At 23.6% G+C, this 22752-nt stretch overlaps 2 protein-coding genes across 10 annotated transcripts in view; both read right to left on the bottom strand.

Moving 5' to 3' along the window:
- The window catches only part of LOC122860080 (protogenin-like), a 101591-nt gene that overhangs the window by 5564 nt on the left and 73275 nt on the right, over positions 1–22752 (bottom strand). For 3 of the 9 annotated variants that reach the window (XR_006374418.1, XR_006374419.1, XR_006374423.1), the window contains 7 exons: positions 16727–16992; positions 15886–16105; positions 13929–14112; positions 11019–11161; positions 10648–10848; positions 9698–10030; positions 8778–8977 (listed from right to left, as the gene is read on the bottom strand). Coding sequence is in view for 3 of the 9 variants with exons in the window: in XM_044163745.1 (XP_044019680.1) it covers positions 10733–10848; positions 11019–11161; positions 13929–14112; positions 15886–16105; positions 16727–16992 (929 nt within the window). In the remaining 6 variants the exon portion in view is untranslated. Of the gene's footprint in view, positions 1–8777; positions 8978–9697; positions 10031–10145; positions 10849–11018; positions 11162–13928; positions 14113–15885; positions 16106–16726; positions 16993–22752 lie in introns of those variants that run through there. The other 6 variants (XR_006374424.1, XR_006374426.1, XM_044163757.1 and 3 more) reach the window with 4 other exon arrangements.
- On the bottom strand, positions 1565–6342 carry LOC122847331. Its single transcript, XM_044144902.1, has 4 exons — positions 6288–6342; positions 2151–2497; positions 1805–2065; positions 1565–1714 (listed from the first exon to the last, which is right to left on the bottom strand). The coding sequence occupies exons 1-4, from the start codon at positions 6340–6342 to the stop codon at positions 1565–1567; spliced, it is 813 nt and encodes a 270-aa protein (XP_044000837.1).

The raw sequence follows: 22752 nt of genomic DNA on the forward strand, positions 1-22752 counted from the left end.
ATTATCCAAGGTTGAACATATTATAAAATCACTATTATAAATTAAAATTTTTTCCATTACAAGTTGAAATGTTTTATTATTCTTATTATTATTCATTAAGTAATTCAAATATTATTTTAAATTATTTATTTTATTTAATAAAAAATATTTATTCTATTGTTTTATTATTTTAACAATTAATTTTTGTACACTGTTATCATTAACACAGGTCATTAATGAAAGTTAAAAAATTTCTTAAAAACTTTTTAAAATGTAATCAATTGAAGTTGGACAAGTTAAAAGTTGCAAGGTCTATCAAGCATCGGTTGAAAGTTCAACAATCTTGGTTTATATATACTATCTTTACTTTCAAAGCTTTTTAATGATCTTTCAAGATGATACTTTACTCGATAAATCATGATAAACATTTTCCATTGTTAGTTATACATCAAGATAAAATATCATTCTTAAAAATTTTTATTTTTAATTGTTCTTTTATTTTTAAATTTTAATTATAAACTTGTTTTTTTTTTTTCTCTTCAGTTGTTGAGATATCCTACTTCTGCTAAAACCAGGCCAATATTTTTTATATTTTTTTTTATCATAACAATCATTCTGTAAATTTTATTTTTTGTTTTATTTTATCAAACCGCTTAACGGGTATCTTTTTTAAGTATATTTATTACTATATACATTTTTTTATTTATTTTTATTTCCAATCATGTTACCTCAGAGATCTCGATATCATATACAATCGATGCTTGTCTTAAGTACATAATACCAAAGCACTCCCCCTTGAGACAAAGCCAATTTATACTTTCTCACTTTTCTTCTACGTTTAAAATTTCTTCTTTTGAGTAAAAATAATTGTCTTTTTTATAAACGTCTCTTTTTACGATAAAGATAAATGATAAATTTAATTGTTCTATGTTTTCAACTTGTTAATTTCAAAGTAGAAATGTATACAAATTTAAATACAATATAAATTTGCTTTTCATTATGTTGACCCTTTATATTGTTCTTGCATTATAATGTCAATATCAGTACGATTTTCATTGTACATCATATATGTAATTGACACGTATATACACAAACAATAACAATGGCATTTGAAATGTCTGTCTTGGTAAACGGACATAAGACCAAGTAAACTGCTTGAATAGAGGTGCAAGTGCAGATGAGGCTGTTTCATCAATCATAATATTAAGATAAGCTTAAATTTACCCTGGTTCTGGCACAACCCATAATGCTCTTCATATAACCTCTACTATATAATATATTATTATTATCAGTATAAAGAAAATAAGTAGACAATAAGGTAAAAATAACTGTTCTATATAACTGATAATATTTATATGAAAAAACATAGACAAACTTTATCAACTGAATTTTTTTTTTAAGTTTAATACTAACAAATAATTGATAATTTTTTAAAAAATATATTTATTAATATTTTTTAATGAAAAATAATCATTTAATTAGTGAATTATACAGAAAATTTTTGTATAATTAATTGGGAATTTTAATAAAACAATTTAATAACAAAATGAATTTTTTTTTTATAAAAGTTTGTTTATTTGTTTATCTATTCAGAAAAATATTCGTGAATCCAAAATAGATGTGGACTAAGGTTAATGAAAGTAAAAGGAACTGCTTCGTATTTGCAATTATAAAAAGATTCTGTAATTCCAATAAGCTCATAGCGTGCATTGAAGACAGGATCACCAGGATATATCTAAATTAAATTTTAACATTGTTTAATTTAATATTTAAATTTTAATTTAGTGAATGTAAAAATAAATGAATGATTGGTTATAATACTTACACGACATTCTTTATTTTTTTCACCCATATAAATACCACATAGACGATCATGATCATGATCATCAGTAGCTCCTTTACAAATTTCACCGTGATTAATTTTAAAAGCTATTATTTCACCATTCAAAACATAACTTGATGAATCCATAAGCTGTATAAATTCTTCATTTAAAATACTATCATGACTGATATGTGCAAAATATGGAAATACTTGTTGACTGTCTTTTTGTTTATTAACTGTTTTTAATGTTATTTCTTTTTCAAGCTGGAAGTGATATTTTTAATAAAACAAAATAATAATAAATAAGATTGATTGTATTTTTAATTAGTTAATTATTTTTCTGTTTTACTTTTAAAATTGCAAGACCATCAACTGGATTTCTGATTCCTGATCCAACTCGTCTTACAAATGAATGAGACTCAATCCATTTAACATCATAAATTTTTGAGTTCCATGATACAGTTATCATGTTTGATTGATGAGTATTATAATGATGAGTTGAGTTATTTGGATAATCTTTTGCTACACCTTGAGTTAAAGCTTCACCACCCATACATGATACTGTTGTCAATACAAGACTTGATGAAAGCAACACACCACCACAAATAACATTATCATTTTTTTTTAAAAAAACTTTTTGTTTTCTATTTTGTGGAAAATAAGATTTATCACTACTATCATCATTTTCACCTGAAACTATTATTTATTTTTTTTTTATTAACAATTAATTGATAATATTAGAAAATAAATAATAAAAAATATTCTTACCACAAGTTAATATTATTGTAAAAATAAAGATTAAAAAAAAACTTAATAATTTTGTCATTGTTGAAATTTAAAAAACCACTGATATCGAGTTTTTTGATGATAAGTATTATATACTTATGAATTCAAATAATTTTATTGCTGATAAGTTATCAGTAATGTTTGATGTAAAACAATAAAATTATTATAACAGGTGAGTAATAAAGTAACTTGATAATGATGCTAATTTTATAATTCAATGATTATTAATAAATTTCATGTAATTTTGAAATAAAGTATGTCAATGTCACACATTTATTTTTTTTATTCTTATAAGTTGATAATTTTTTTGATAAGTTTAAGGTTCCAAAAATATGGCCGTAAACATTTTTATATAAAAAAAAAAAAAAGCTTTAAGTGATAAATGACACATTAACTTGGTGCTCGCACTTTTTCCGATTTGCGAAGGCCGCTTGAAAATTTATTTATTTTTTTTTTATCGTGAGTACTTTGCCTGTATATGTGGTTGGCTGACATCCAACAATTTCGTCATATAAAAAAAATAAAAAAATAAGTCTTTAATGTGTTTAATGGCGTATGACGCTGGCGGATTCTAGCCGAAATTATGATGACAGAATTACAGATGACGCTGACAAGGACTATTACCATCGTATTTTGAAACATTGGCCGTCGAGGCCACTAGCTGAATAAATCTGTTTTTTTTTTTAAATTTAGTTGCTGATAAATATTTTCAATATACAAAGTTTTATTGACTGAATTATTTAGTTCATGAAGAATTCTCGATGAAACTTTTCTTAGTTATATTTCAGTGTGACTTTTGGGTATTTTTTTCTAAAGCTGTCTCATTTTTTATATATATTTATTTTGATTGTAAAAACACACTTGTTATGATGAGCATATAATTAACCATCACGTGTTAAAGTTTGAGGAAAAAAATGCTAAAATTAACTCGTACTTATCAGCTGATGTTTATTAATTTAATTTATAACTCTTTAACGTACTCAAGCTTTAAATTTATTCTTAAAAAATTCAATATTTACTGAATTAAAAAATTCATAAAGAGAATATATTATTATTATTACATCGAGGTATTAAAAATATCCAATATTCATAAATATGTACTTGAAATATATCATCAAAGTACATCAAACTTCATGTGCAGCATCTTGATGACAAGCTTAAAAAAATTGGCCATTAAAATAATGTCGATTTATTAAAATTATCATGATACAAGTAAAGCTATTTGAAGTCTTAAACTTTAAAACAAAGCCCATAATATTCAAAAAATTATACCAACGAGATATAAAAAAAAGAAAAATTCCTTTTTAATAAATTATAATTTTGATAAGTAGGTCTTGTATGATGGATAACACAACGTAAATAGTAACATGATCGAAATAAAGTAAACCTTGAGAGGATTTTCACGTGAATTCACGCGTTTTTTTTTTTTATGGTCGTTCAACGTCGTGAGCACGTGTTACGTGATGTTATACTACTTAAACGTGTTACATTTATTTTTATCTCAAACCACGTAAATCTACTTTCGATTCACAAGAGCGTATGGTACAAGAACTGCATATTTTTTTATAACTTACATTTATACTTTGAAAAGAAATTCAAACAAAAAAATTCACTTCAATGTTATTTATCATTTATATATTGATGTATTTTTAACTTCATAATATGAAACAAGTTATAACTTATAACAAAAAAAAAAATATAAATAAATAAAAGAAAATAAAAAATAAAACACCAATGAATTTTAAAACTTTTAACATATTTTTTTTTGTTTCATTTTAAAATATGAAAAACAATGTATGCATAATATAGCTATATCGATGTATAGTATTATCAAATATTTTCACGTTAGTTTTATTTGGCATGCTCATTGGCACAGTTGGATCATCGAAATAAATTTTAAATGCATTTTCATGCTCAATACACTTTGCTATATTCACAAACCACAGTTCTATTTATTTTATTTTTTTATGTTTTTATTATAAGTTGTCAGTTACGGAAATCGTAACGCATTTCCATTTATGGTTTTTTTCAAAGTACCAAAGGAAATGGAGAGAATCCATAGAAAAAATATATATAAAAAAAAGGATACAAGCTTATATATATAAAAGTGTATTTTCTTATATCCTGTAAAAATATGTAATTGTGCGCATGACATGAACACTTTTCTAGCCCAGGATAAGAAAAACTGTCTGTTCATAATCCCATGTTTCTTGTAGCTTTTATATCCTCACTCACATATATACGTTTATTAAAAAAATAAATGTATGCTCTTTTTTTATACCTTATTGTTTTAGCAAAAAATTTATTCGACTAATATATTTTTTCAAAAAAAATATAATAATTTTTAAAGTTGATTACGTATTGATGATTTTTTAAAATTTAATTTAGAATTAATTTAATGTATTATTTTATTTTTCATTCATACAACTGTTTGTAAATTGTAATTTTAGATTTTTTTATTTTTTTTGATAATGTTAATCACGCAATTTGAGTAAAATGATTTAATAAAAAAAATTTTCTCGATTGACAGACACGCGATTATACGTGAAGGTAATTATAAACTCTTCAAAAGTTTCAGTTATTCAGTCGATCATGACCAGTCATCATCATGTGGACAAAAAAAAAATATATATATATATTAAATTTTCTTGATTAAAATAAATAAATTTATGAAAAATTATAATGATTTTTTAATAAAGTTGATGTGATAAATTAAAATGACTATGTACTTTTATTTTAAGTATAAAATTTATCACCTATATTAAATTTTGTAAATCTTCAATGTGGTGTTATAAGATCATTTGAGATTTAAACACTTTCAAAATGAGTAAAATTTGGATTAATGTATACTCGTTGATTATATTTACTAACCTGTTGGTCAGGTTTAATATAGATAGAAGGTTTGGTGCATCGATTAAGAGAGCCAAGTAGGTTAACGATCTTCTAATGGCCACCATGGGTTTTGGTAAAGTTTTTCAAACATGTCAGTGTGCATATATAGTATACTACCATACCACCCGTCACTTTATACTTTCTGCACCTGAACTTTTATCTACCGTCATGAATAAAAAACAGCCAAGTGAGAGAATGGAAGAAAAAAAAATGCGAGAAAAAAAAAAAAAGCTTTCAGCAAAATGTGCATGATAAATAACCTCTTGCATTTCTTTTACTTTTGCATAATATTATTATTTTTTCAAACATAATTACTAATGACATATTGCTTCATTTAAAATCATGTATTTTAAGTTTATGATTTACTTTTAAAAACAATTCAAATAATTGTTTGTTAAATAGTTAAATTTATCGAGTGTAAAATTGATGAATATAATCAAACCACGTAAATTGAATTTATTTTATTATCATAATTCAAGACACGTGCTAAGTTGGATGTTGGATACATTGGTCTATCGTCAAATAAATAAACTTTGGTATATACAATTTGGTAGACTCCAGTTGTAACTTGCGTGAGCAATTAGTTCTCACAATGTCTTGTCTGTAAACATGTAAGACTATATAAACTGGACATATATACATTAACCCAAACATTTATGTATATACAGTAGATACGTGGTTACAATATTATATACTCAATTATTAATTAAACTTGTGGAAATTGTATAAAAACATTAAATGTCTTTGGAGAATTGTTGTGAAATTTACTAGCTATATTTTATGTCAAAGTTTCTTTAAGTTAATTTACAGTAAACTAAACTTGTAGTAAAATTTGTATCAAGTACTTTGAATAGCTTTGTCATTGTATCATCATATGAATATATTTGTATGAAAGCTTGCTGTACATACATGTATCAATTTTAATTATTATACAATTTGTATAATGAAAATAAAATTAAATACTCACTCATCATGGAAATTATTATATGACTAGATTATTATAAATTTATTTGATTTTGAGTTTGTAATAACAGTTTAATCAGTGCGTTAATTTTCATGACACCATAGGGATTATAGGTAGATTACGATGAGAAGGTGCGTTTATCTATGTTTTAGTCTATGTGTAATAACATATGTCTATATATATTTACTTGGTTAACAATGTTAGTTTGTAATTTACCACAAAATCCAATACTCTGGATAATCCTTTGCAAAGTTGATCTTTATATTGTCATTCGACGTGTACTTTACTTATCTATTTGATTTTAACACTTTTAATTAAGTTGGACATATGATTGTCATTCTTTTTTTTATTTTTAAAATTCGTAAATTTTATTTTGGAATTTAAATGTCTATTGTAGAAACGAGATAGATTTTAATGTTTTTAAATGGGATTTAAATTTTATAAATATATTTTTAAATAAAAATATAGAAAATTATAATTTTATAATTTTATATATAAAAAAATTGGATATTATATTTTCTGTTGAATTTAAACTTTGTTTACCAATAATGTCATATTTGATAAACATTGAAATTTAGTTAAAACAAGGTGAAACAATATTTAAGATAATCAAAACTTAGACATGCGATTGGTGCCATCAACGATATGCACTTGGGATAAACTCTAAAACCAGGTATATAAATAAACCAAGTATATTTCGTCACGATGAAAGTTTTTTAAGAAGTTATCAATATTCACCCCCATGGTCCGAAAAATAGATGGTGTCAAGATTTTCAACGACGGTATTGTCGAAACCCTTGTCATGTACTGATATCTTTCAAACTTTATGAATACTTTTTGATGCAATATTCGATATTGTATTATTATCAAACATAATCATATTACGTTGAAAGAAATAATGGATAAAAAATTATAATAAATTAAATAATGTTTGTATCATATGTATAATTAATTTTACGACTTGTCTAGTATTGTCAAAATATTATTCATAATTGATTTTATAATAGCAAAATGATAACTGATGTATTACAAGCAATATAAAATACAGTATTACAGTGCCAAGTTACTGGCCAGCCGAGATAATCCGAGTAATCCCAATGAGAGATTCTGCTGTTGTATAAATTGCTCGTAATTCTACGGATTCATTGAATATTGCCCGAAGGTTATAACATCAAAAGATTTATTTCCTCATAAAATTGGCTATTGAAGTATTGTGATAAACGATCGGTATACGGTGGAATGTTATTTTACATATTAATATCTTCGTTATGTTTTATTATTTTCACTTGTTTATTCATTTATTTATTTGCTTGTTTGTTTTTTTTTTTTTTTTGTTGAGGGTGGTTTGTATTGTTTTTCATTATCATTGTTGTTGAATGAATTTTTTGCATGATGCTATGTTATACCGTATTCAAAATGCGTTTGAAATATGAATCAACAGTTATCGTTATTTCATAAAATATATAGCATTGTATATAAAAAACGCTTTTTGTCAATTTTCAAATGTGCAAAATACTTGGTAATATATATGAGAATTTTTAGTATTTCCAATTCAAAAAGTGAACAATCGAGATGACATGAAAGGTCTGTGGGAAATTAATTTAATCCAATCGTTTCATTTTCCAATACTACTTTTTCATTTTTACGGTTTTTATTTTGTTTCATTTTTTTTTTTTTTTTTACTATTTTGTTTAATATGGCTTCGTAATAAAACAAAACATAAAGAAAGAAAAATAATAATGATAAAAAAAAAATGCAACAATGTTTCCGTAAAAGTAATAAAATATTTTTTTTTCAAATTGTTGAAATTTTTTTCAAATAACTCGATCAATAAAAATAAATAAATTTTTTAATTTTAATTAAATTAAAAAATGCTTTTTCTATAGAAAAAAAAATTCATAATAATATAAAGAAAAAAAAATAATTATGACAATAAAGAATGAGTTTAAAAAAAAAAAATTAAATGAAATTATTAAAGAATATTATTTAATAAAAAATTCAAAGAATACGGTTGCGCTTTTTTAACACGTAAAATGTATAAATAACAAGCTTGAATAATATTTTTTTTTTTTTTCATACAAAGCTATGCTTTGCCATTAAAATTAAACATGGTATAGCTTGATATTTTCTTCATTTATAAAGTAGGATCAGAGTATTATTTCCAGCACGTAAAACAATTTGTTAATTGAATTTGAAAAATAAAAAAAATTATATATAATAATAAACTGTTGTCACTACTTATAAAAGAAATAAAATAAAAAGATTTTATACCACTGAAATTGAGTGAAGTATTTTTAATGCTAAATTAATTAATTGTTTGCTTGAATAAAATACCTTTTTATGTATCATCATAACAATTGAGCTATTGTGTTTCATTCTCCGGACAAAAAGTTTTATTTGTTACAAGATACCTATCAAAATCCTTTGAGGTTTTAATTGTCCATCAACCTGGTAAAGGTTACATGGACATTAAATATCTTTTGACAGCTATCGAATGTCACAGTATTGTTGATTTTCCATCACGAAAAAACTACCTATTGTTATTAAATAAAAAAGCAATTAATAAAAATTGTTTACATAAAATAGATTTGGAAATTTAATTTTTATTATTTTTGAATACTAAAAAATAATATTTTCATTTAACAGATAATAAAATTCATTTTGAAATTAATTAATAAATATGAGATCATAATAGTATCTCAAATGAACATCTTGCTATTGTATTTTTTAATTTTTAATTTAGCATATCCATGTGAAATTGATTTTTGATGAAAATAAAAACTGATCAAGTAGAAAATTATACATTTCATTTGCAAGTCAGGTAAAATGGAAAAATAAATATTCATTGATTTTAAAATTATATTAATAGTAAAAGAAATATTTTATGATTCAGTTTGTTTTATTTCATTTTCTCTTACAAGAAATATAGAATGACAGATTTTTTTTTTAGTAAAAACTTTCCATCTCTTCTATCATCTTTTCATCAAAAAAAAAATAAAATAAAGACGGCGCCAGTCGATAAAAAAAAAAAACAGGATAAAGGGCAAGATGCCAAAATGCAGTAAAAATTGGCAACGACAGTAAAATTTTTGGAATAGCTTCTAACGAAAAAAAAAAAAAAACTATTTGTAACAAATTGACACTTGTGTAAAAAGTACAGTAACTTGAATTTTATTTCAAGCTAATTTTTTTAGTTAAAAGTTTATCCATGAGTTAACAATGACAATATGTGTGAAAAATTTAAACATACTTACTGATAGTTTTTGTGTTGATTTATTTTTCAAAAGTATATAACTCAGCTCCTCAGTGACTAGGATTTTTCACAGTATGATTACCTCTTCATAGTCGAATTATTTGACCACTGGGAGACATAAACCAGTCACCAGCCAGTAAAAAATATAAAATAAAAAAGCCAACAGTTCCTGACCTCTTCTCTGGCATCTCGATGAAAAAAAAAAAGACATTTATCCAATAGCTGACGAGTCAACAAAATAATGATTTATCAATTTTCGTACATCCAGGTTTTTCATCAAATATTTTTTAGGATAATCAAAAATGACTAATTACAAGTTGAAACAATAATTACTCTGTAAAATAAATGATAAGAAAATTAAATATTTATAATATTTTACACACATAATATAAAAAATTAATGATATTATTTGAATTTTATTATTTAATTCAAGAAATTTTCTCCAAACATTGTATAATGAATTTTATATTTTAATTAATTTTCATCTATCACATAGTACAACCCACTTCATTGAAAACATAAAATATTTACAATTTAATAATTAATTTATAACAAAACATAATATGGGAAGTACACAATGTGAATAAGGTGAAAAAATTTGATATATATATGTATTTGTATATGTATTTTAAATACTATTCAATATAATATTCAAAAAAAAAAAAAGAATTTCATTATAATTTTTTTAATTATTAACGTATTTAATTGTTGATAAACATACACCCTGACACTTTGGACCGTCATTGGTAAATTATCTGATGCACATACCATTGTAGTATTTTTTTTTATATTTTTTTTTTCTTTTGATAGCGAAACAATGCTTGGCATCTAGAACACATCAATCGTTCTCTCGGAGTGTTTTCAAGTCACACGTGAGAAGTGATGTTGTATTTTTTTTTTAGAATGTAAACAACTTAAAATAAAAAATAACAAATTGATTCATTCACTTACACTGTCACACAATTTTGGGCATTATTTTAATTATGTCTTAAATGATATTTTATATCAACAAGTAATTATTTGATATAATAGTTTTTCATCTCAATGCCATTAGTAAATGTGTAAAAATTATACCAAATAACACAATTAACACAACATTATTTTCAGTTGTTATATTTGCTGTACCATGATGTAGCTCAGCTAGACTTTCTCCTGAAACAAAGGAAAACACTCAAGTACTGTCATTTTATTTTATGGTGTTATGTATGACAGTGCATGTTTTGATGTTTTTTATTTTTTAATAATAAATATGAATTTCTTGTTTTTGTTTTTTTTTTTTTTTAATTAAAGGACATAAAATTTATCTCTGTTTAAAATCTCACCATTCAAAACATGTACATGTACTGTTGCTGGTTTGTCTGGCATTGTGGTTAGCACACATGTATAATTTCCACTGTCAGTTGGTCCCACCCTTGCTATACTTAGCGTTGAATTTGCCCCTACTTCCATTAGGTCTGTTTTTACACTGTAACAATAAATTTAATTTTTTATTTTAATAATTTATATTTATATTTTGATGAAACATCAAAATTTTTAGATAAAATTACAACTATTTAAATGACTGGATCATCTGTTGTCTAGCTTGTTTAAAATTTTTTTATGACAACTCGAAAATATTTGCAAACAAAAAAAAATAGAACATAAGCGACTAGCAAAATAAAAATTTGTAAATTCGTTGGGTAAATCACGTACCATATTGGTTTGGAACTTTAATTGAAAAACTTTTTGTCATAATTTATCTGTTCATTACCTACAAGTAGTTACTCTGCTGTTATTTATTTATTTTTTTTTTTGAATAATTACTTTACCAAATAAAAAAACAAATTGTTATTTTTAAATTAATATTTAATATTTGTAAATTTATTGGAAAAAAAAATAATAATAATTGTCTTTAACTATCACTTAGAATTTACGTCAATTTATGTATTTTTAATTTTTTTACTTTGAAAATTAAATTATGCAGACACATGGCTGTGTATATATTCATAAAAAATTAAATTGAGTAACTTTTTTAAAATGTCTGGACGATAAAATTTCAATTAAAATTATGTCGAATAAGATAATAATGTTTATAGTTTAATAATTTATTATACAGATGTTAATAATTATATCATAAACTATAAACCTAAAAAACTTTTAATACTAATTAACTAAAAAATAATACATTACTTTATTTTTTTTATAAAAGAATGAAAAAATATAATTAAAAATAATAATATCATTTATAATTAGTATGAAATAAAATAGTTAATTGGGAATGACAGAATGTACAAATTAGATTTGTCGTTGTAGTGATTGGAGTTGATTACAATCGACTAATATAGTGAATTTTAAAATTATTCAATGATCGTTACCGTGCAGTAACGAACGTGCTTGTCGCGTACTGAATATTTAAGCATCATTTAATAATCATAAAACCATAGCCAAATTGGAAGTGATTTTGTTCATTCATTCGATAAATTCTCATTCCATATGATGCTAATAAACTCGTTTTTTTGTTTTTAATTTTTTACTCTGAATTAGAAATTATAATTTGATTATAATCAGTGACAACAATGAATTTAAAACATAAAAATTTTATTTTCAATAATGCAATATTTTTATTATTCAAGTTTGATGAGATAATTATTGATAACATGTGTAATTTATTTCCTTAGAATATATCAAAATCAAACAATAAAAATTGAGCTCAATAAAAATCACAAATAACAAACGATAAAAAAAAAGTGTAAATCTATTAAATTATTTTATTTTTAAAAATAAAAAAAACCATTGATAATAAGATTAAATTTTTTATTGTAAAAAATAAAATTTTATAAAGATTTGATGAAAGTTTAAAAATTTAATTATCGTATTTATTTTCATCACTCAATATGGTTAAATTAAATTTTGAAACAGATAATTAAATTTTAATTATGAGGAATAAGTTTTTAAAAAAGTCATGTCTCTATATATACTGCAAGTATGACTATTTGAGAAAGAAAAAAAAAAAAAAAGCTTTCAAGTAGACAGCTCGATAAAGACCTTGAGCTAGGCCAATTACGGAAATTAGTGGAGGACGATCTTCCCTAGCGATAAGAATAGCACTGAGATTTTGTCGCTTCTTGTACACTTATACTCTACTTGACTTTACTAAATGAGGAAACCTTTTCTCATTAAACTTATTTACCGCTGTAAATTATTTCTACAAAATACTGTCAACGCTTCTTTGTTCATAATTTTTATATTTTTTTTATATTTTATCTTCATATTTAAGCATTTAATTCAAAGCAACATTTATTATAATTTTTTAAATACTATCAATTATACTTTATCTCATCTAATCAAAAATAATATCGCTACTTATTCATCATCATTATTTTTTTCTTTCATAATTGAAAAAAAAATTACAATAATTAAGATAAAAATATTTTTTAATTAAATGTCTTTATGAAAATTATAGCTTGAAAATTTGCTTAATTTATTTACTGAATTTTTAAATTATATAAATAAATAGTATTCAATAAAATTTTGAAAAAATACTGTATAGTAATTAAAGAAGAAACATAAAGTACATAAGCAAATGAGAGAATATAAAAAAAAAATAATAACAATTCGACAATGAGACTCGAAAGAAGGTCGTTTTATCGTCAAGGATAGTAACTTCATTCAAATGCCACTGTTACGACAAAGTTTCTTTGGATTTTCAAAGTACTTTTTAGATGCTTTCAAGAAACAAGGTCCAATAGCATCAAATCCTAAATAACACATGAATACATGTATATATTTTTTTTCACAATAAAAGAATGAATAGCATAATCAAATAAAGTTTTTTCTAAAATGACTAAATATAAAAATAAATAAATTTAAAAAACAAATTGTATAAATAAAAATATATAAAAGAAAAAAGCTTTACAAAAAAATAATTGAGCTTTATAAGTTGTACTTAAAATTTGTGAGTTATTTTCATTTGTTTAATGAGAAAATATAAAGGTGAAATAATTGTTAATAATTATTGAAATAATGTAACACTTAGAATTGATGAATTTCATTGACTACAAAAGCCATTTGATTATGTGAGTAGTTTGATATGTTAAGGAAATGATTAACTGCCAAGTTGAATTGTATATACAACTAAAATTTCATTTGAAGCTTGATACTGTTATTTGTTTATACATATCACTTTTAGTCAGTATGTATTTGTCACTATGTGTATAATATCACTTTGAGAATTCACAATAGAATTTACTTACCTAATACCACCCCTAGACGTATCATAGTTTAAAATTCTATTTCCATGTAACCACTGGACCACACTGTACTGCATTTGCATTGCCATGTGTCGTACAACACACAATAATTCAATAGTGCTGTCTGCTTCATAGTATTTATCACGTAATGGTTCTCCAAGTGCATCAACAATTTGAACTGAAGGTGCTGTAACACATAATTAAAATTATAAAATTAATAAAAAATACTAAAAAATGAAATTTAAAAAATTAAATAAATATTATATAATATATTATGTTAGTATTTAAATAATTTATGAGATCAAAAAATTTTTATTTATGATATTTGAAATAACAAAAGTTGAAATATAGAATGTATTTTTATGTATTCTAAATTTCAATATATTTCATGGATATAAAACAAAATATTGTTTGAACAAAATTCAACAGAAATCCCTTGAAAAGAAAAAGAATGGAACAAAGATTCTTTTGACTTTATATGTGGTATTTGTCCTTTGCTTGAAGCATCTAGCTTTTTTACTTATTTTTATATATATATATATAGGTTTTTTTTTTTTCGTTTCTCCCGGTGGACCATCGCGTGATCCTGGTCTATACTTCAGACACAGGTGCATAAAGTTTTCTTCGCTCGGGGACGCATGAAACTTTTGTCCCTGATCCTTTTTTTTTTTTTTTTTACTTTTGTAAAGTTGTAAGCAAAAAAACTCGAGAGATTCTTGCCTATATTCATTCAAGTCTCATCTTTAAATTGTACTTATTTTCTTGGATAAGATTTTCAACTATTTATTTCGTTTTATCAACAATGAAATGATAAAAAAAAATATTTCCATCGATTCAAGTTCACCAATCATCGTTGAATAGTCAGTAAACTATACAGAAGTTTATAGAATTTAATCGATGGAATGAAACTCGTTGCTATTCAATAATTTGAATTGAAAATTTTTGAATTTATAAATTTTATTTTTAATGTCTTTTAGAAGAGCTTTTTTTTCATTTATTTTTCTATTGATTTTCATGTTTTTATTTCGTATAGCTTATCCAAGTGTATAGTCTTGTTTATCGTTGTATCAATAAATTGACTGCTGATTTCACGCACTCAACTGTTTTGACTAAATTTATATTCATTCCAATGTTTTTTTACAGATACTTTACTATCGTACTTTATACTATCTTGAAAATTTTTCGCTACTAAACTAACATAAATATGTATGAAGTGTCTTGAGGATCTTGAATTCCTTAACACAACCCGACCTCTATTTCTTTTATGTATTTATTTATTTACATTTTTTTTTTTTTTTGACCTTGTACAACTGTATATAGAGTATTAAGATTTGTAGGAAAGAAAAATACTTCAAATTCTAGTGTCCTGTTGCTTTCAATATATTTTTGACTCCATATTGCTTGGCAAAGATTCAATGTTATTTTCCATCAATTTTTTTATCTACTTTCATTTATTCAATGCAAAATTTACTGTCAATATTTTATATATGATTTTATCACAAAAAAAAAAAAGCACAGAACCATGATTCAATAAAAAGTTATTTTTCATTTTTTATAAAAGACAATTTGATTTTTATAAAAAAAAACAATATGCAATTTTTTTTCTTAAATACTTGGAGCTTATCTTGAGTGTCTCTGACAATGTCTATTGTTTTAATAAAGTAATATCTCGAGAGACCGAAAAGAAAAGACTGATAAATTGAGAAAGATGATGACATTGTATCCGGAAATTAAATATATATTTTAAACTTCATGAAGTTTGGTAATAACTGATCTGCAATCGAAGTAAACCAATTAAAAATCTTCATCCAAGTAACAAGAACAAAAAAAAAAAAATAATAAAAATTCTGGACGAGAAAGTACGTGATCCAATCGAATGACATCTTTTATTTTCTCTCAGGTGATATTTAAAAAAAAAAAAAAAAAATCAAACATATTAAAAATTTATAAATTACATTACCATTTATATGAAGGTTGACGACAATTGTCATGGGCGGATGTGTGCTTATTTGGCATTCATATTGTCCTTCATCACTGCTATTCACATTTCGAATTTTCAATTTCCAATTATCGGGATATTGAAATTCAACGGTGTATCTTGAATCACCAGTGTAAGTGAGTTGACCATATGTGAGTAGTATCATTCTTTCACCATCTTCATGTCTACGTAACCATGATACCTTAAATAATAAATTAATAATTACTACAATATTATTTTTTTCTATCAACAATAAAAAATTAATACAAGATAATATTTCTATCTAAAAAAAGTGTCGATAAATAAATCATTAAGTATATTTGTTTATCAGACAGTATATAAACATAAATGGCTGATGAGCTTGTTAACAAATTTGAATGAGAATATGATATACATAGAGTATATATACATGAATAGAGTATAGAACAATGTGACAAGTTGTTTATTCATCTAAAATGCCTATATAGTAAATTGTTTATTTTCACACGAGCAAACTAACCACCGACACTTCGTCTATACATGAGAGAGGTTGTTGGTCAGTTGCCATTATTATCATCATCAACAACAAAGAACAAAATTAAGCATAAACTACTACAAGAGACTACTCATTGACTATTATATAAATTTGAAAATCAAATATTTATTTACACAATATTTAGTGGTTAATAATTATGCATCAATATCAAAATTTTTTTAAGTCATTCAAGAACGAATAAATGTTTAAATAATTTTTGTATTTGTCATAGAGATAGACTCTGAATGTTCTTAAAAAAAATTTAAATATTATTTAGTGTTAAAAAATATAAATTATTATAATACTCACTGTTTTTCCTTGTAAAAGTGATATTTTACAATCAAGAATTACAGTTGCATCAGCTTGAGCTGTTACATTTTGACTTTCACCTTCAAAATGAGGTCCCCATCGATTATCACGATGATGTTGATGCTTATTTATTGTATTATGAATGTCAAATATGTAATTCAACATTGGTGCATCAGTTGGTATCGAACGTTTTGTTGATGCACTGGATTTTGTTGTCCTTGTAGCTGTCGTTGATATTTTGTCAGTTGTTGTAGTTAAATCAGCAACTGAAATAATAATATTATTTCATTATGAATTTTTTATATTGTCAAAAATAATCTAATCAATTATATCGACGTTACAAGCACAAATTTCATGTGGCTTTGAGCAAAATAATTTAACATTCGAGTGACTGGTTACTGAATTCAAAAACACCACTCAATTTGTGGAATTTTTTTTACAAAGCTATATACAAATTTTCAACAGAATAACTCTTGAAAAATGAAATAAAAAAAATTAAATTAATTGTAAAATTGAAATTTGTGTGTTACTGAAATTTAATTTGTTATATTTTTTTTATTTTTTACAATTATTTTGATTTCATTTGATTATATTGTCTTTGTTTAAACTCTGCTTTTTTTTTATATTTAAAAATTTGAAAACAATATAAATTCTAGGCCAATTGTACTGACAAAAGATATCGAAAAATATATGTGAATGTGTTGAAAATCCAAACAATATTTTTCAAGCTCAAATATAAATTCTCTAATAATTATTTGTTCAAATAGTACAAAATTGTTCAAAAAATCATTTTTAAAAGTTTTCCAAATTTTTTATTTTTAACTTCTATATGTTTGACCCCATCATATATACATATACTATATAGATAACTGTAAAAAATTTTTTTTTTATTATCATTTCACCTGAGAAATAACTAATAAAAATTCTGAAAGTGGTGTTCAGAGCGTGTCTCGAGTGCTGATGCGTGTTAACCCTCACCAACTTTCAACCCACTATATACGCCCCAAAGTATAAAAGCCCATCATCATATTGACATATTACGCTTGGCTGAAATGTTCTCAAACTATTCTTTGCTGCAATTTAACTTTTGAAAAATAATATATTCATTCACCCTTGATCGATATATTTATGAATTTAAATTTTACAAAACAATACATTAATCATTTCAAGCTCATTGTTATCCAACTATAATCATTATTTTTAACAAGATTAATCAAATAATTTTTTTCTTTCTACAAAATGATAAATAAAATTATACAATTATTGTAAAATTTATATTATTTTATACTTGTTAGTGTATTATCCTAGATAAATTTGATATTTACTTGTATATATATTTTTTTATTTTTTGTTCGAAGCACCAGTGTTTTCTCTGTACCTTCTGATATTTGATCTATTAACTAGAAAATTTTTCGTATCAAGCTCATCCATGCCTCGGGGCATTCACATCAACGATAGTATAGTAAATTTACTAAAATTAGTTAGACCAAAGAACCTGTACTAGATGCGAGTTACTTTTTCTATTTTATTCGTTTAAACTTTGTTCTAGTGTTAAAAGTACGTGAGGTTTAATTGACCTAGTTTCTTTCCAATTTTCTAATAGTATTACTATACAAATATTTGTAGTGTTTAATTATTTTCTGATCAAAAGTTATATATTATTTTTAAGTACTTGATAGAAATTATTTTTAATGAATGATTTAGAGTTTTGCCTTTCTTAGCTATGATGACTTTTTGATTATTTATAATAATATTTAAAAGTTATTTAAATTCTTTTGGAATTGAGATATAACAAGTTATCGATATTTTAATGTAAATAAAAAAAAAAAAAATATATTGAACAAAAAATAAATAAATGAAGATCATATTTCTTGAATAATACATGTCAAAAAATAAGCGTCAAAATGAATGTAGATAAAATGAAAAATTGTCAAATGTCATACCCTCAATTTTTCAGACAAAGATATTTCGATGAGCCAATTTCATTGTATCTTGTGGTTCGTGGATATATATTTTTTTCAGTTCGAGTTTCTATTCGAGTTTGTGAGCCGTGAGATTGCATCGATATAGACATATTGTATTTGTTCTGGCTATTGAAGTTTTCTTTTTCACGCTTCAATTTTATACTTTGTTATAGTAAAGGTGTCAATTTATGTATGGTTGATAAGTAAAATGTCATGAGAAAGTTACGTGCAACGAATATTCAGTGGATAAAAAATTCTTATTACAAAATTTATTTATTTATTTTTTTTTTTTTTTGTACATTACACTAGGAATTTTAAAAAATTCTAGCTTAAAACTTTTTACAAGTAACAGTGAATGAAATTTTTTCTTTGAAAAAATAAATAAAAAAAAAAAAATGAAAATCATAAAATATTAAATTGAAAAAAGTTTTATGAAACGAAAATAATTTTACATAAAAATATATAATTTTTACATCTAATTTAATGAAAATTCTTTGTTCAAAAAGAGCTTGGTCTGTTTATTATTATCCATTATTTTCTTGTTTTTAATTTTTTATAAATAAAAGGTATAAATGAGGTTTAAAAAATTTTTGTCGAGAGAAATGTCAATGCAAATTGTAAAGGATGCTTTCTAAATTTAAATTTTTTTTTTTTACTATCGTATGAAGGTTCGTTGGTATAAAATTTATTTATATCTTTTGTATATAAAAATATTTTCTTCTTATGCTTTAATAAAATATGTATAAACGAATATTTCAATCATAATAAAATACGTCCTTTATGATATTTCAACACAACACAGTTCTTTTGTTTTTTTGTATATTATTTTTCTATAACATATGACAGGAAATATATAGATCAATAATATACAACACACTTTCCCTTGATAAAAAAAAAAAAAAGGAAAATGATAGCTAGAAGCTCTTCAATATTGCGATAAAGTAAGATCAAAGTAAACAGAACGAAAAGAACGAGAGGATTCGTTCATGAGTAAAACAAAACAGATTGGAAGCTTACAAAGAAACAAAAATATATAAAAAAAAAAATTTATATATGCTTCAATCACATCAAAAAAAAATAAATAAATGAATCAACAATGTTTGGAATAACAGTGATCATATATTTGATCGGAAATCAAAAATATTTTCTTTATTCGTAATAATTGTAAAAACAGAAAGCAAAAAATATAGAAAAAATATTTTTATTAAAGACTGTTTTTTAATTTTTATTTTTACAATTAATTTTGTTATCCAGTTTAAAAATATAAAAATTTGTATTGGATTTATTATTTACTTGTGAAATTGATAGTCAAAAATATTTTGCATTTATAACGAGCTTTGAAATTCTCATCCTGATAAAAAATCACTACTCCAATTTGTTCACGAGTTAATATTTTTTTAAGAAAAATAAAAACACTAAAGCCTTTGGCTCTTTTGCAGCCCTTTAGTATAATATTATTATTGATGAAATTGAAACTAATCAGAGTCAAGTAAATATTTTATATCAACTAAGATCTTATTTATAACTTGAATGTCTGTAAAGATAGTTTTATATATTTTTTCTTCTTCATTTATTTTGTAATATTTATAAAAAGTTTGTTCCTGAATTAAATATACCGTAATAGAGAATGTTTAATGATAAAATTAAGTTGATAAATCAATTTAAGCAATCTATTAGCTCATAAGATTTAAACAAATTTTTAGTTGTAGTCATCAAAAAATTATTCCCAAAGTGATGCACATTGAGGGGCCACTGGGGCCACCTTTGTTAACCTCATTACAAAACTCACTTTAATTTCATATTATAATCACTCGTCAAACGAAAATAATATATATTCTAAAATTAATGAATCATAAAAAATACCTTTCTAAATTCAACATAAGGTTTATTTATATTTTTTCACTTGTGGAATAAGAAAGCCTGTTGCTATTTTAAAAATCAAACAAAGGAATAAAGCCAAGTAAATATTTACCAAAACAAAAGCTTTAGTACAAGCATCTTAAAGTTTTTAAACACACATACATACTTGCTAACACATATTTTCAGTTATATATATTTTAAGGTATTTTACATAATTCTATTAACAAGCATACTCATGTTGTTATACATACATGTTTACACTCTGCACGACATTCTCATGTAATTACATGTTTTTGTTGGTTGTCACTATAAATTTTAACGAGAAAAAATTCTCATATTTAATTGACACTATAATAATAATAAATTATTTATTTAATATCATTAAATTTTCATACAATAGTATACAATTTTCAAACTTTCTAAAAAAAAATTTAATTTAATATGAAACACTGGGAATTGTTTGAAGTCAATAAGCTCTGTTGGTTTATATTTTTTTCCATTGAAATTATGAGCTTTTTAATTGAATATGAAATTTGTAAAATTTGTAAAATTATAGCAATTGAAATTCTAATTATAATTGAGTAATAAATCATGTCAAAATTAGATGATGATAATGATATGGCAATGAATAATTTACAATTCATGATAAATTAGATTTGAAAATATAAATTCATCAAGCTTTCTGTTGCATAATTTATTTACCTTTTTTTTTTTTTTTAGCAATGTATTTCCATTATAATAAAAAATAGAAAAAATCTTGATTGCTATGTGACCTCTTACGACAGAAACATCTGATGCTTGAAAGAGGTTTTTTACATAGATATAAAAATACATGTTTACAAGCCACAATTTTTTTTTTTTCAAACTAATACTCTGAGTATCTTTAATCTATTTACCAGTGTTTACTGAAACATGTGTATACACATTATACTTAAACTTCTTGATATAATTTCTCTTAAAATCTATCAGTAAAAAGAGCAAATATTGATGAAATTATCTTAACGTCGTTAACAGATTCTATCATTAAAGTTTGGAGTAATTGTACACAAAAACTTTTCAAGTAGATTGACTGAATAAATAAATGTGACTTTTGTCAATTTATTTAACTTGAGCAATCTTAATTTAGTATTTTTTTTTTTTTTTCATTTAATTTTTATAAAATGTATAATAATTAATATCAAAATTTTTAATGACAACTTTAACTATGTTTAGCTGTCTTTGAATGTTTTATGTCACTTTGACAATTTATGTTTAAAGTAACATTCAAGATAATACATATTATTTTTTTGTCATAATTTACATTTCCTTGAAAATTTCTGTGAAATCTTAACACCACCTGCTGCTCATTCTTGGCATTTCACAATACTACCTTAACACTAATTTACAGTGCTACTTTTTTGACAAAAAAAGTTTCTAACAAAAACACAAAAAAAAAATTTAATACAATGAAAAATTAGCTTTATTAAAGTTCGTTGGTATTTCACACCATACATTCTTTTTGTTTTGTTTTTTTATTTTACTTTCTCGCTAATTTATTTATTTATTTTTTAAAACTTTTTATGAAAATAATAACTGTTCAATGAAAAAACAAAATCTTTTTATACTTAAGAAATTAATAAGCAGTTTTTGAAACGTAACAAGAATAGACAAAAGATGTATTTTTTTTTTTGAATACAATCGAAACTTTTTGAAATAAACCTGGCATTTTGTGAAGAGATGATAAACTAACTAACAATAAGTTGTTGCATATTTTAATGATAGACTAAAATGAATTGAATTTTCTATTCTTATAAATTTATAATTATATTGAAAATAATGTAAAGTTTCAGTTATCCCTGACTGTTGAAATGCAAAAATTACACCATCATAAAAGTCTTGAAAATATGTCGCTACACATCTGCTGTGTAAAATAATAGTAGTTATTTTTCTTTGTCTTTTTTATTTAATAGTTGTTGTAAAATATAAAATTACTTGTAAATTTATCATGTGTTTAAAACTCTAAAATACGTAACAACTACATAAATGAAATTTTATTTATAACTGTAATAAAATTGCCATAATATATTAACTCCAATAAAAAACCAAATAAAAAACTAAAAATTAAAATTTCAATTGTTCCACATCTTGACATATTTAATAAAAAATTATATGTATAACCGTTTAATGGTAAATAAAACATGCCTCATTCAAATGTACTTGAGG

The sequence above is a fragment of the Aphidius gifuensis genome, linkage group LG1 (assembly GCF_014905175.1).
Source record: "Aphidius gifuensis isolate YNYX2018 linkage group LG1, ASM1490517v1, whole genome shotgun sequence".
Taxonomy (NCBI): domain Eukaryota; kingdom Metazoa; phylum Arthropoda; class Insecta; order Hymenoptera; family Braconidae; genus Aphidius; species Aphidius gifuensis.

Excerpts from the sequence above, each read along its gene's own strand:
- LOC122847331 (XM_044144902.1), bottom strand. The coding sequence starts at position 6,342 with ATGACAAAGCTATTCAAAGTACTTGATACAAATTTTACTACAAGTTTA. Across the intron at positions 2,498-6,287 it reads TACTACAAGTTTAGTTTACT|TTTCAGGTGAAAATGATGAT; the intron begins GTAAATTAACTT and ends AATAAATAATAG. Across the intron at positions 1,715-1,804 it reads AAAAAAATAAAGAATGTCGT|ATATATCCTGGTGATCCTGT; the intron begins GTAAGTATTATA and ends AATTTAATTTAG.